The sequence below is a fragment of the Pecten maximus genome, chromosome 14 (genome assembly GCF_902652985.1).
Source record: "Pecten maximus chromosome 14, xPecMax1.1, whole genome shotgun sequence".
In the NCBI taxonomy this organism is placed as follows: Eukaryota; Metazoa; Mollusca; class Bivalvia; order Pectinida; family Pectinidae; genus Pecten; species Pecten maximus.
Window position 1 is genome coordinate 36,356,749 of NC_047028.1, and position 15,712 is coordinate 36,372,460.

Consider the following 15,712-nt stretch of genomic DNA (forward strand, 5'->3'; position numbering starts at 1 on the left):
TCCCCTGCCTGAGCTAGAAGTGCACCTATTCATTTCCCCCTTTTTTTTTTGAAAAATGGTTTTTCGAAAAAATACAAATATGGGATGCACAACTACATGTTATACTGATCATGTATACCAAGTTTCGTTAATGATCGTAGAAGTACTTTAGGAGGAGTTGTCCGGACAACTATTGCGTAACAGACAGACAGACGGACAGAGGGTAAACATATAGTCCCCCCCGTTTTTCAAACGGCAGGGGACTAATAACTGGCAAACATGATGAATCAGCTGGTAGACTCACCTGACATCAAAGCTATGCCACTGAGCCACTAACCAGGCTTTGGCGTCACGTGGTTTTCTGAGCTGAGTGATCTCGACTGTAGATCCACCCTGGACAACACAAAGTGTAATACATAATAATAAATAACGTGTCTACAGTTGTCTCCCCTTCTATGACCACTATTGTACAGTTGTCTCCCCTTATATGACCTCCTGTGTGTTATTGTCTCTCCTTCTATAAACTCTTGGGTGTTATTGTACAGTTGCCTTCCCTTTTATGACCTCTATTGTACACTTGTCTCCCCTTTTATGCCATTTTGGGTGTTATTATAGTTATCTCCCTTTTTATGACCTCTTGGGTGTTATTGTTCAGTTGTCTCCCCTTCTATGATCTATATTAATATTATACAGTTATCTCCCCTTTTACGAACTTTTGGGTGTTATTATACAGTTGTCTCCCCTTTTATGACCTCCCGGGTGTTATTGTGCAGTTGTCTACCCTTTTATGACCTCTATTGTACAGTTGTCTCCCCTTTTATGCCATTTTGGGTGTTATTATAGTTATCTCCCTTTTTATGACCTCTTGGGTGTTATTGTTCAGTTGTCTCCCCTTCTATGACCTCTATTAATATTATACAGTTGTCTCCCCTTTTACGAACTTTTGGGTGTTATTATACAGTTGTCTTCCCTTTTATGACCTCCCGGGTGTTAGTGTGCAGTTGTCTACACTTCTAATGACCTCTATTAATATTATTCAGTTGTCTCCCCTTTTATGACCTCTTGGGTGTTATTGTTCAGTTGTCTCCCCTTCTATGACCTCTATTTATATTATACAGTTGTCTCCCCTTTAATGACTTTTTGGGTGTTATTATACAGCTGTCTCCCCTTTTATGACCTCTCGGGTATTATTGTACAGTTGTCTACCCTTTCTATGACCTCTATTGTACAGTTGTCTCCCTTTTTATGACGTCTCGGGTGTTATTGTACAGTTGTCTCCCCTTTTATGACCTTTCCAGTGTCATTATACAGTTGTCTCCCCCTTCTATAACCTCTTGTGTTATTATACAGTTGTCTCCCCTTTTATGACCTCTCCGGTATCATTTTACAGTTGTCTCCCCTTTTATGATCTCTTGGGTATTATTGTTCAGTTATCTCCCCTTATATGACCTCTTGTGTGTTATTGTACAGTTGTCTCCCCTTATACGACCTCTTGGGTGTTATTGTACAAATTTCCCCCCTTCTATGACCTCATGGGTGTCATTGTACATTTTCCCTGGATTACACCTTGTCAGGGAAGCAGATTAGAAATCTAAAGACCATTAGGATGTTAAGTAGGTGGGCTTATTACAGATAATGAAGTATGATATAAGCATTGATTATAGGAAGGACCAAATGATCTGCTTCAATACCTAGTCTCTGTCAAATCCTCTTATTATACAATAGTTTACTTGGAATTGTCTCCCTTGCCTTACTATAACCTTAGCTGTTGCTAGATTGTTAAAAAAAATTCTGATGAATTGGCAGTTAAGTCCTGCAATGGAATAACAGATGAGTTTGACAGGGGTCATCAAGTTATCAGATCTTACAGAAGTTTGAGCAATTAGGGTCTTTAGTCCAATATAAAGTCATGTCACTCAAAAGTCCTACAGAATGGTCAAGTACTGTCAGTGTTTGGTCAAACTGGTTCAAGTGTCAGATCAGTCTGATTGAATCAAGTTTTAAAAATCAGTTCTAGTCTTTAGGTATTGAAAAAAAAAAATTAAAATCAATAAAATAAAAATAAATTCCTGAAAAAACTGAATATTGGTCTTAATCCAAGCGTTAGTAGAGGGAGGGATAAGATCACATTAAAGTTATATTTTAACCATGATACTAAACGTTATCTGATACTAAACGTTATCTGATACTAATGAGTTAACATGTGCATGCAACGAATCTTTAAGTTATGAGGTAGTAGTTTAAAATGTACACTGAAACAATAATTCATGATGTGAAAATAATAATTAAAGATCGTCTAATTGAATGATATACATCAATTAAATATTATATACTGTTATAATTAGACATGCTTTGGTATCTATTTATAATCATGCAGTTTAAAGGATAGAATTATTACAGAAATCAGATTATGTTAGTTGATTAATGACAACAAAATATGCAGATTAGTAAATATAGAAGTTAACCATATCAATTAAAAGGCAATTAAATAGCAATCAAACGGCAATTGAATATCAATCAAAAGGCAATTAAATATCAATCAAACGCCAGTTAAATATCAATCAAATAGCGGTTTATATCTGGCATGGTCAAAGGCAGAAAATTAATAGCTATAACATGATTACAACATCAATGAAAAAATGACTCCATTATGGATGAACATTTTGATCCTGGCACGCTAACTTAAGACCTAAGGGCCTGAAGGTCTCATTTGGCTTTACATATAATTTCAACAATATTTTTTCTCCAGATCCTGATTGACAACAGACTAGAGCTGTGTATCGCAAGGAGGGTCATGATACGATTCGTAGTGTGATACGGGGATAACGATACGATTCGTATCACAATATATGAGAAGTTGATGACCTTTCAGATATCTGGTATTCCATCATTCAGTTGGTCATGTTTTGTTTGTGTTCGTGGTATTTGCGTTATATTTGCGTCTTTTTCTATATTTCAAAGTAGGAAGAGTCAATCACAACAGTCAAAGGTCTACCGGTTTCGCCTTTTTCCGGCTTCATCAGGAAGAAGATGAAGCCTGAAAAAGGCGAAACCAGTAGACCAATAAAAATGAACCATTGAGGTCTCTTTTGAGTGTTGTGATTGACTCTTCCTACTTTGCAATATACCTTACTTCAATCACCCTGCATATCTCCAGATATTCAGCTCAGGGACCCAGGAACCAAGTACTCCAGCCACTTATATACTCACCGGCGTTTGCTCTACACTCCTTTTCACTAATTTTCTATATTTATTACAAAAAGCATAAGGTTTGTCCATTTCCCACAAGGCGTTCTCAAATTTAGATAATTCGGATTTGAAAGATCTGCAACGGACAGCTTTATAAGTGGCTTATAAATGGCCTTGTCAGTCATGTTGTTTACTACAAATGTAAGCTAACTTCAAATGTTCAAGTATCGCGTTACAAATCAAGGATAGACTGCATCGATGCACTACTCTGTGATCCAATACATTGATGTATCGGTGAATCATTACACCACTACAACAGACACTCTTCAAGGATCCGAATTGAAAAAAGTACAATAAAACTTACAGAACTTTGAATATTATGCAAAAAGCCAAAACAGTCAAATGGAAACAGACAGCCCGATTCTGCACCCATAATGCAATGTGCCTTAATGAGGCACATTTGGGGTACTTTTTAAAACACCAGCAATGATTGTAATTACAGCATATTAAAATAGCTCTGAGCGACACTACATTTTCCACTTCAAAAAAAGGTATTCACATCCCAAATATATATCTTTACTGTCAATAAAATTGATTTTTATTGAATTTGTTATACTTTGGTTATACCCTAAATATATAACCTCAATAAAGACTGTGTCTGTTCCCTTTAAACCAGTTTTTTTTTCTCGACATAGTGGTATAGGTTATCAGACTACACATGCCAGGTTCCAACCAGAATTATCTTTTATGTTGGCCTTGAATTGATTACCGGGATATTAATTACAGCCTATAGTCATATTCCCAAAGGGGCACATAGGTATGGTTGTATACGGTAAAATTGTAACTAACATTTTAAAAACAATGTACATATACACACATCTGTTGGCACTACTGGATCAGGCAGTCATATTGGGCTTTAAATTTAAGTCTGGATGTTCAGGAATACAGTTTAATGAATTTCAATATCAAAGTGGTTTTCACATGAAATTTGTATTTTGTAGATCATCCAAAGATTTGATGTTAATTACGTAAAGAAACAAACCTTATCAAGATAACAGGATTATATACAAGGTAGCAAAGTTGTCTTACAGCAGGACTGTATGTTATGTAATGTATGTGCTGAGAAAAATCAATAAAAATTGTATACAGTGCAATATATATATTGTACATATTCCATGAAAAGGTCTACACATATAGCTGGCCATTCATACTGACTTCAACTGTCGGATATTTAAACTGCGTTAACTCTTTCGTGGCCGGTCCCGCGTATATGCATGATATTTATAACCCGTGACATTTAATTTGTTTACATTAGTTACCGATAACAAGGAATGTATACTCTTGTTCGGACTCTGTACATGGGAAGGAGATCTTAAATTCTGATCAAATCTGGATTTATCGATATAATTTGTCCGCCAGAAAGAAATAGATCTAGAATGAAGTTAACATGACTATATATGAATGTCCAAGGTTGGAGGTTTAAGTAATATGGATAATGTAAATCTACATTCTTATGTGGGGGATATGGACAATTTGGATCATCACAGTGACCCTGAGACCTGTGACCCTGTGACCTGTGACCCTGTGACCTGTGACCCTGTGACATCAGTGATCATGAGGTACCAGTAGTTATTTTCTTATGTTTTTATCTAAATTACTTATTGTGAATCCAACTTCGGGACAGGAGAATAGAGATTTCATTCTGTGACATAAAATAAACTCTTTGATTTCATAATAACACAAGTAGGACTCAGTAACAAAAATCAGTGTTTCATCATAATGGGAACAACAGTTAGTCAAATGGCTTTGCGTATGAGAGGTCAGACAAACTGCATTCAGCATAGCGAGAAACAACTGGATTTTTATTGTGAGCAATGCGATGAAGTAATCTGCCCCACATGTGTGTCGACAACTCACAATGGACATCGTATCTGTGAACTCAGCCTCATTTCTACTAAAAAGAAACCATACATTCAAAACTTTATTGACAGAACAGAAAAAAATGAACTGGTACAAATCAGGAGATACATAACCTCTACTGATAAACTCCTCCAAGACAACGACAATATATTCGAGGACCTGTCATGTCAGTTGAAGTTGCAAACGGAGAAATTAAAGCAAGACCTTGAGAAACTAACAGGGAAGACGCTCTCTCTTTATCAGAAAATGAAAGAGGACAACGCCAGGATAATTCAGATGTATAAGCAGAAGCTGGAAATGTACAATGAGCAACTCAAACGAAAAGTACAGGAATGTAAGACGGCACTTCAACGCAGTTCTCACATACAAATTTATGATTTGTCTCATGACATCGCTTCTCCATCCAGTCTCCCTGTGAAACCTTTTCTTGGTACTGCCAGCTTCATTCCAAACATGAATCCTCAGCATCAACTAGAACTGGCCTTAGGGAAAGTTATGTTCAAGGAGGTAGAGGAGTGGAACTCTCTATGTGGAATTGATTCAATATGTCCAACCGATGATGGTAGGGTTTGGACCAGCGAGTACAATAGAACATTAACTCTCCTTGACAGGAAAGGCCGAGTTATACAGAGGGTGAAACACAGGTCTGTGGTCTCGGACATCATCCTGTCACCCAGAACACACAGACTGTGGGTCTGTGACACAGACAACAACATCCTGGAGCTCGTGTCCGGACACCTAACGCAGAGATTCAGAACCAAGGAGAGACCCAGGTGTATATGTGTTACAGCCAGTGACCATGTCATTGTGGGGATGGCCAGACGAATCTCCATATTCACGACAAAAGGCGAAATGGTGTCCATTCCATCTGCTGAAGGGACTGGAAAGCCGGTAGTGTGCACACCGCACAGGATCGCAGAGTGTCCTGTCACGCACAATGTCGCAGTGATTGATTTCAGCAGTGACAAGGACGGCGGTGATGGAAACCAGCATGTTTCTGTTATAAATACTGCTTTCCAAGAACTGTCTGTATTCAGAGGTGACATCCCAAGCTCATCCGACCAACCACAAACAGGAGGTGAACCATTTAACCCCTGGGGTGTGGTGTTTGATAGTGTGGGGAACCTCATCATAGGAGACAGGGATAACTGCAGGGTCCTCCTCCTCAGTGGAGGTTGTAAGTTCCTCAAGGTCATACACACAGACACAAACGGGACATCAGCTGTAGGTGTAGACTGGGAGGACGTGTTATGGGCAGCGTTCTCGAAAAATGTAAAACTACTACCATACACACACTAATGAGAGTCAAAGGGCCATAAGCCCTGAGAAATGTCAGGGTCTGAGGTCATAAAATAAGAAATCTAAAATTAGATTTTATAGTCAGACAGCTACATTTGTATCATGTCTTAATCTGTTCTTTTCTATTCTATACTGTATAATATTCAAGATTACATGTATATACTGTATAACATATTTAACTGCGGACAACTTTCCAATAGCTGAGTATACAGTTAGTAGTTCTTTCCCTGACCTATTTCTTTAATGTTTGTGGAAGATTATTGATATACTTCTGAATCAGTAAAGATGCTTGTAAATTTTGAAAAAAAAAAAATCAACTGAAGGACAAATTGGTCTATTAACAGTTACAACCAGAGAAAAAATCTAAGATGTATGTATACAGCCTAAGTTTTTTTATATTTATATTATAAGATGTTAATTAGGCCTAGCAAACATCTATTATATGACCCCTAGTAACATCGAGAATGCAGCAATTTTAACTTCGATAGAAAATTGCAGTCGCGCTGTCCGACGAGACATACATGTATATACACATGTAGATGATTATGATCTTATTTAATAAAATCCTAATGAAAAACGGCAGTGTAGTTTGTTACAACTTGCCTTCAATTCCTGTTGATATTTCTTGCGTATTCTAGCGACATACAAATAAATATGAAACTGCGAACGGTCTCTGGTTTAGTTATATTAGACATAACCGCCATTTTGGCCGATTAGTGATGATCACGTGATTAGTCACATGACAGCTGAAGTTATCCAATGGAATGTTTGGCTGCAAAGCTATTTATAGAATTTTAACATTTGACTATGTAAACACGGTCGGTTTTAGGCTTATATGAAATATTCCTGCATATGCACTCAGGATGAACGTATGAGTCTAAGACATGTGGATAGTTTATCTGGGGACGCATATAAATTTCCACGACGATCAAACTGATTTTTTTTGCTTTCATTTTCAAGGCAGGATTGAGATAGATCTACGTAATCTTACGCCAACAAAATTGCATATACTGACGAGGAAAATGTTAAATATTTATACTCTAAAATAGTCTAGAACACCAAACATTCATATTTCATTTTAAATAATTGCAGTAAACATGGGAACCATCAGTTAAATCGTGTCAATAATTGCTGTTAAAATAGGAACTATATTAGGCTGCGGATGAATATCATTTGTATTACAGAAAAGAGAAGTTGTTAGCCGGAAACAAATGTGTGACTAACAAAATTTATCCACCACGACTATAACGGCAGGTGCCAAAGGCAACCCGACATTGAAAATTATGGAGTCAATTTTTACCATGACAATAACACTTTGGGCACAGTCACTGTAGCATCTGATCGCTAGGTGTCAACGACTGTAGATCTTTGAAATAGAGAAATAGAAATAGACACAGAGAATCTGTGGTGGCCAAAATTACCAGTAATGTCCAGCGTATATATATCATACAGACCACAGGGCTCACCGTTAATCTATAGCATAGAGTTACATGTTTTTTAATTCTTAAATTCACACAGAATTAGACAGAATACCACAGTCATTCTGCACAGCAACTCCATGATGACCAGGGGCAGCGGTGGCAGGGTGGTTAAGTGTGTCCCGACACTTTATCACTAGCCCTCCACTTCTTGGTTGCGAGTTCGAAACCCCACTTGCCTGGTACTGACCGTAGGTTGGTGGTTCCCCCCCCCCCCCCCCCAAGGTTAGTAGATCTGAAAATGTAGTACCGAATGGAAAGGGGTTGTCACAAGGAGCACACACGTCAAATATGAAAGTCATGTCTTGTACAACACACTGTGCACAAAGTTTAACTTATTTTAAAAGTAGGTAAGGGGTGATGATCAAGGTCGGCAGGTCCAAATGAAGGTCAAAGGTCACTGTCAAAAAACTCTTTGTTAATATTTCAGGGTTTGTTGCTTCAGTAAATTAACTACATGGGTTAGTAAAGTAAATCGAGCCTCAAAAAAACTCTATTGACGCTGAAGTTTTGTTGTCCCCAACTTCGCTATTTTTGAAATCAATATGAATAAAGTCTTTTAAAATATGTTTTGTACAAACACGGACTTTCATAGAAGTATAGTCCTTTTGTACTTTGTTCCTGTGTCGATCATGTATACGACCAAACTGACCAGGGGTTTGTATCGTTTAATGTCATCATGTAAATGTGACAGCTGGTTTGATTGGATGAGAGTATTACACAGACTTTTCGTCTCATAAACAATGCCATATATCATCCAATTCCCTCTCCAATTTCATTCCATCATACGATTCAATCTGGTAGATTTGGGAGTTTGTGTATACGGGTGTATTAATTCATATATTTGGTTTTGTATGTTTTGATCCCAGTTGGAGACAAAATAATTTCAGTTGTGATATGTCAATGATAAATATTACTGTAACAGTCAATGAAGTAAATAAAATGTCTACAAGCAAGTAAAAAACCAGGCAGCTTGGCACCTTATTTGAAACAAAAAAAGTTCCTTAATTACTTCAACAAGAATAACGCCTAATTATAAACTTCGTCTGTCAAGCTTTGTCAATGAAAGTTTGTAATAAACTCCAAAATTCACTAAAAACCCCCCATATATAGTATGGAAGACTCTGCATACATTTATGATATGTTTAAATATTGATGCATTGAAAAGCAAATTTTACCCCCAAAAAGTCACTCTTGCTGAAAAGTAAGAGGAAAATAATCTGATATCATAGAATTCATTCCAATTTATTTATAAAGTAATCTGTAAATAAAGATTCTATATCAATTTTCTCAGAATCAAAGGTTTTTAACCCAAAAATACAGCAAACAATTAAAACTCAGATGATCAGAAGGGTGGGCCCATACCACAACACAATTATAATTCCTGATAAGTAATTATAAGTCTACACATTCCCAGCATCCCTCATTCCAGAAATCACTGGACCATGAATTCCGGATGATATTTCAGGTGAGACAAAAACTATACATATATTAATAGCTATTATAATTTTTTGCCTAGTCTGTATAAGAATACTGAAAATAAAAACAAGTTTTAGTACCTATTTATGTATATGAATAGATAAATACATATTTGTTAGTAGCTATACAGATCTTTTAGTAATCTTTTTAGTATCTTGAGTTGTACACACATGCAATAATTCTTTGTTTTCTCAGCAAATACTGACAACAATAGAAAACTGACAATACATTGTACACATTTATATAAAGATGAAGCACGTGCTCACAGATACCCTTCATCATATAACAGTTGGTACAGGACAATATTTATGCCTTAACCCTTTTAACCCTAAGAAACTTAAGTGGACTCTGCCATTCTTTCATAAGTTTAGGTCCAATATGGTCAGTAGGGGTGAAAGGGTCAAAAGCTATATACCGGTAGATATGAGTACATGTATTGATATTCACAGCTCAGGCCGAACGAGAACAATTAGTCAAATTTCACCTAATAGTTTAAAAAATAATGAAAGAGTATTTTATATCTCATGAAAACAGCAAACAGCATTGTTGAGATCTTACCTGAGCATTCTTCAAGGTCTGTCGACTCAGAACAATTATGATTACTATATATAGCTAGATGTACCCTCGAGCTCCCTGTCATTATTATTAGACAGTTTAATACAAAAAAAAAAAAAAAAAATTGAAAAATGTCCAGGAAAATCTCAATATTCAGAAACAGTTGGTCCCCAAAATAAACTTATTTGTATAACTCATGACTAAATAACTGTTACATATTTAACAAAAAAAAACAAAAAAAAAAAAATTATTACACATACCAAGAAATGTTATCAAAAGCTTTGAAAATATATTTGTCCAATCTGTTGATAAGAAAGAGGAGACAGATGAGATTTACCATGACAGCGGCGCCTCTTTTAAAAAATGTTTCTCTCTCTTTTTTTAAAGTATAGAAAGAAGCAAACTCCCGCCGAATCAAGGACATACCATAGAAAATGAAATATCATTAAATGCCCCAGCCCCCTTTTCCCACTAATAGATACATGGATAAATAAAAAAAAAAACTTAAAGTGCAAAGTTTAAAAACCAATGTTGCAAAAAATTATTATCTATTAAGGTCCGGGAGGCGACTCCAAACATGAAATTTGACGTTTATATTTCTTGTGCATGATATTGAATTAAATGAGTTCATGTAAATAAGTACACTAATATGATGTATCGGTAGAGGGAAAATGGACGCAATGACTAAATCGGAATATAGGGCAAGCATTTGGTGTGATACTCTCCACTAGCAGTGGTGTAGAAAGTCGTGGACTTCATCAGTATTAGATATGACTTCAAGCTTGTACATGGAAGATGCTTGCTCATGCAAGGACATGCTCCGAAGTACAGGTGACATATATACAGGTAAAACTCATTTGCATATCCAGGCTACAACTCCTCAAACTGTTAAAAGAATTAGGGCACAGCAAAGTGGGTTATCGTCAAAACTGTCTATATCTCCCTTATACAAGGGAAGATTAGGTACTATATCTCCTGGAGGAAAAAAAAACTCAATGTCCACAACTCCTCCAAAAGACAACGGCCTTTTTCTACATTTTCTCAAAAATAATATATCTGATAATTTCTCATTAAATTTCTGTATTATCTACAAATGGAGTACAGGATGAAGGATAAAATGAGAGATCCCAGAGGGATCTTGGCGCCCACCACTGAATGATACAGTCAATTCAAATGAAAGACGGATCTTTTCTCTTCTTTTCCTTTCTTTTACTCTTCCATCAAAACATTTAATAATTTTATATAACACTATATAGCAGGAGCAACCTGCAATTGTCAAAATCCAAGATGGCCATACTCTTTGTCATCAATTTAGTTCTTTCAATCAGACTTGCATGCACAACTGGAGACCAATGGGAACATCTACGTTTAAATTTGAGAAAGACCCATAATGGTACTTTAAGAAATTCTTAACTAAGTTTCAATTGTCAAAATCCAAGATGGCTTCCTGCTGGCCATGTTGTTGTTAGATACTTCCTTTACAGGAATATGCATAACTAGGGATGAAGGGGAAGTTACATATGAAATTTTAGAACAAAAGGTAACAAACTTCAATTGTCTAAATCCAAGATGGCCGCCTGTTGGCCATGTTGTTCTTTGATCAGTCCCAAAATGCAATATGCTCAACTAGGGACAAAGGGAACATACATATGAAAGATAAAAATCCCTTCAGTACGTTTTGAGAACTATCAGCAACAAATTTCAACTGTTAAAATCCAAGATGGCTACCTCAATCGGCCATGTTGTTTTCCGATCGTTCCCAAAACCCAAAATGCACAGCTAGGAACCAAGGAGAGCTTACATATGAAATTTTAGAAAGATCTCTTTAGTGCTTTCTGAGGAGTAGCAATAATAAGGATTGTTTACGGACGGACGGACATATGACAGACCACGGACGCAGAGCGATTTGAATAGCCCACCTGATGTGATGATGGTGGGTTAAAAAAATGAAACGGGAAACAAACAAATCATTCAAATATCATAAACAACTTTTTTCTATCAAGTCATACTGGACACAATAGAAATTTATAATACAAATTAATTTTTGATAATAATTTTGTTTTCCTCTGTTTATATGGGATACAGTTTGGAAAATTTTGTCAACAACAGAGTGCTTTATTCTTGAGAAATGATAAAAAAGATGTCGCAGTAGAGGGGACTGTAAAATAAACACTACCTCCAGTAGGGGGGATTCTGGCTGTTCTGGCATGCTACTTTCATCTAAGTATTCCTCCTGTTGAGAGATACAAAGTTCATAACTTTATAAACCATCACTAAGAACATTCATCCACTTGAATCACTACAGAGTGAATCTTGATATTGTAATTAGGAAAGGCAGCTTGTCATCATGTCTCCAATAAATGCTGTAACCTGTATCATCCCTACAACTGAAACGAGTTACATCAACCACATAACTGCAATAGCTTTCATCAACCCCATGTAATTTCTATCGTTTTCATCAGCCCCATTACTGCAATAGCTTTCATTAACCCCATAACTGCAACATGTTTCATTAACCCATGAACTGCAATAGCTTTCATCAACCTCAAAACTGCAATAGGTTTCATTAACCCCATAACTGCAATAGCTAGTTTTCATCAACCTCAAAACTGCAATAGCTTTCATCAACCCCATAACTGCAAAAGGTTTCATTAACCCCATAACTGCAATAGCTTTCATCAACCCCATAACTGCAATAGCTTTCATCAACCCCATAACTGCAATAGCTTTCATCAACCTCAGAACTGCAATAGCTTTCATCAACCCCATGTAACTTCTAACAGTTCCTTCACCCCACAACTTCTTTTGGTTTCATTACCCCAATAACTGCAATAGGTTTCATTAACCCCATAACTGCAATAGGTTTCATCACCCCCATAACTGCAATAGGTTTCATCACCCCCATAACTGCAATAGGTTTCATCATCCCAATAACTTCAATAGGTTTAACCAACCCATAAATGCTATAAGTTTCATCACTCCAATAGCTTAACAATACAATTGTTGATTTCATCACTCTGAACCCATTATCAAGCATGATTATAGACCTATGGAAAAATTGCATCAGATACACAAATCACCTTCATAAACAACTTTTTAAAAGAAGAAATATGAAATGGGAAACGAGCCTTCACCATATATATATATATATTGTGAATTGACATCATTGTATACTGCAGTTTGTTCTCTATAATAAATGGTGTACCATTTTAACTATGCTATATATCAATATAAAATCATCTTTGTTGCACTAACTATTCAATACCAGTTTGTTTTTACCAGCAGTTTCCTTAATTTCATTATAGATGGAACAAAACTGATATCAAAAACCAAAATTTTGACTCTAAATGTAGAGATGAAAACTGTTGGTAATTTTTTTTTTCCAAATTAGTGCTTTCAATCATTTATCAAGTGCCTTTAATTGGTTTGATCTTTGGCAGGCACTGCCTATAATTTTAAAATTAAATGACTGCAGATTAATAAATTGAGCATCCAGGGTTTCCTACCAGACAGATCCTTATTTACATTATAGAAATTTTATAGTTGTCATTAATTGATTACTGACTAAAATTTCCTGAGAATATATAGCAAGACTTATATTGACATTTCTGAGAATTATATTTCTAACAATAGATCTCTGACAATCGATTTCTGATACTGAGGCATCCTCAGTGTTAAGAGAATTTGTGTCCAGCCTCAGCATCACAAAGCAATAGGCCCCTGATAATTTCTGATGTTAAAATGTTGAGAGTAATTATAATTACCAATAGAATCAATTCAGAATATATATATCTTAAATACTCTTCTAAAACAATTGGGCAGAAAGGAAAGGAAAATTTTCACACATTTCATACTTACAATAATTATATATGATTAATGAAGAAGCTGCTACCAACACATTTAATATAACCCTGAAATCTATCTTCTAAAAGCAAGCGAGTCTACAACTGTGTGCCAACACATAAAAAAATTGTATCTGTGGTAGTGAAAAAAATAACTTACAAGAAAATCTGTCAATTCCGATGTGCCTAACTGAGAACAGGAAACACCTTCGTGAAAAACTCATCAAAACGTACGTTACTTACTATAAGATCGGTTAAAAAAAAAATGAAAAATGAAAAAAAAAAAAAAAAAAAAAAAAAAATTTGAATGAGTCCATACAAATGTACTTTTGTTTGATTTTAATTCTTAGATGTCAAGGTAATACCAACGAATTACAGTTTTTTTGGGTACAAAATCAATTTTACATCACCTGTTGAATTTGCATAATAATTATACTTCATTTGATTATGATCAAATTTAAAGAAAACTTTAAACATCCCTAAAGTATTCTTACTGTCGATATATATTTATCACACATTCCGTGAAATTATAGTTACAGAATATCCGAGTGCTTGTGTTAATTTCCTTTAATCTGCCATTGGAATCAAGCTCCTTTTAGATCATGATTTTAACAGACTTGTGATAGATAGATTTTACAGTTAACAATCTCTCAATTTAATTTCTCAGGATAATCGGTGATATAAAAGTGACATAAATTTGAATTTAATGCATCAGTATGCATGTATGTTTATAACCCACATTATTTTAAGCTGCACTGCCCCGGGCAGGGATTTTGCAAGGAATGTGTACCTGTCCTTTTGGAAAAATAAAAAGAATTAGGAAAATATCTCCTGTGTTTAGATAGATTTATTTACAGGTTTCCAAACTGGCATCATCATCATCATCATCATCATCATCATCATGAGAATCTTTACTAAATATCGGACCGTACAAACACCTGACCAATTCCTGCTAAGACTGTGACTTGCTAAATTACCTTGTATATTTTACAAAGCATTAAACTGATCAATATACATATACAGATGAAGCCGATATTATACATCTAGTAAACGGTTAGGATCATCAGGCAAGACAAAAATATATGTGTGTTTCCAGTGTAAAGTTTGAAAAAATATCATGACAGATAAACGTTAACTTTTTAACACCTTCATAAAAGGATTATCGAAAGAAGAGGAATATGACCTCAACATTGTATCCTTAAAAGTTTAAAATTACCGAGGCACAACAAATTCAGGTCAGTAGTCCAAAATGGAAACGGCTGGAAACAACAATATTTTTTTGGGGCCTAAAGATCATCTAAGACATAATATAAATTACATTTTCTCCGGTATAAATCTCTTAAGATTCCATGTGGATTCTACCTGGAGTTCCCAGGAATCCGTCCTGGTTTTTTTATTTTTTTACAGATTGTATGACATTTTAATAGGCAGCGACATTATTATCATAATGGTTAGAAATCATATAACAAACTTCATTCATTTTCATATCAAAAGACAATGGGATTGTCCCAAAATATTTCACTTTCGAGTCTATTAAAAACCTGACTGAACAAAAATTTTTTTTTCTGATTTCTTTGTCCTAAGCAGAAATATGATAAGCTTCTATATATGGGAGTGAGACTGCAGCATAGGTGAATTGTGTGTGTATCTAGCAACTAGAGACACAGGTCATTGGTAGTGGTGTAATGTTTATGACGTTCCGGGGATAAATATTTAATACTAACCACAGGTCAGCAGTAATACTGACCACAGGTCAGCAGTCAGGTGTGTGCGTGGCAAATGGGATCTTTATATTGTACAATGAAACCTGACTTTACCGACCACTGCCTTTACAGACCACTGACTTTACCGACCACCTGTAACATACGACCATAGTTTTACTGCCAACACTGTCTAAACCGACATATCATAATATCAGACAAAATTGACCAGGCCCCATTTAGTGTTGGTGAAGTCAGGTTTCACTGTACA

The 15,712-nt window shown here is 35.7% G+C and overlaps 2 protein-coding genes across 2 annotated transcripts in view; one reads left to right on the forward strand and one right to left on the reverse strand.

Annotated features, from left to right (window-relative positions):
• LOC117342506 (sodium/hydrogen exchanger 7-like) overlaps positions 1 to 15,712 on the reverse strand; it is a 55,135-nt gene that overhangs the window by 18,205 nt on the left and 21,218 nt on the right. The window contains 2 exon segments of the mRNA XM_033904682.1: positions 284 to 372; positions 12,076 to 12,132. Of these exon segments, the coding sequence (XP_033760573.1) occupies positions 284 to 372; positions 12,076 to 12,132 (146 nt within the window).
• On the forward strand, positions 4,510 to 6,966 carry LOC117342507. Its single transcript, XM_033904683.1, has one exon. The coding sequence runs from the start codon at positions 4,948 to 4,950 to the stop codon at positions 6,385 to 6,387; it is 1,440 nt and encodes a 479-aa protein (XP_033760574.1). The 5' UTR covers positions 4,510 to 4,947; the 3' UTR covers positions 6,388 to 6,966.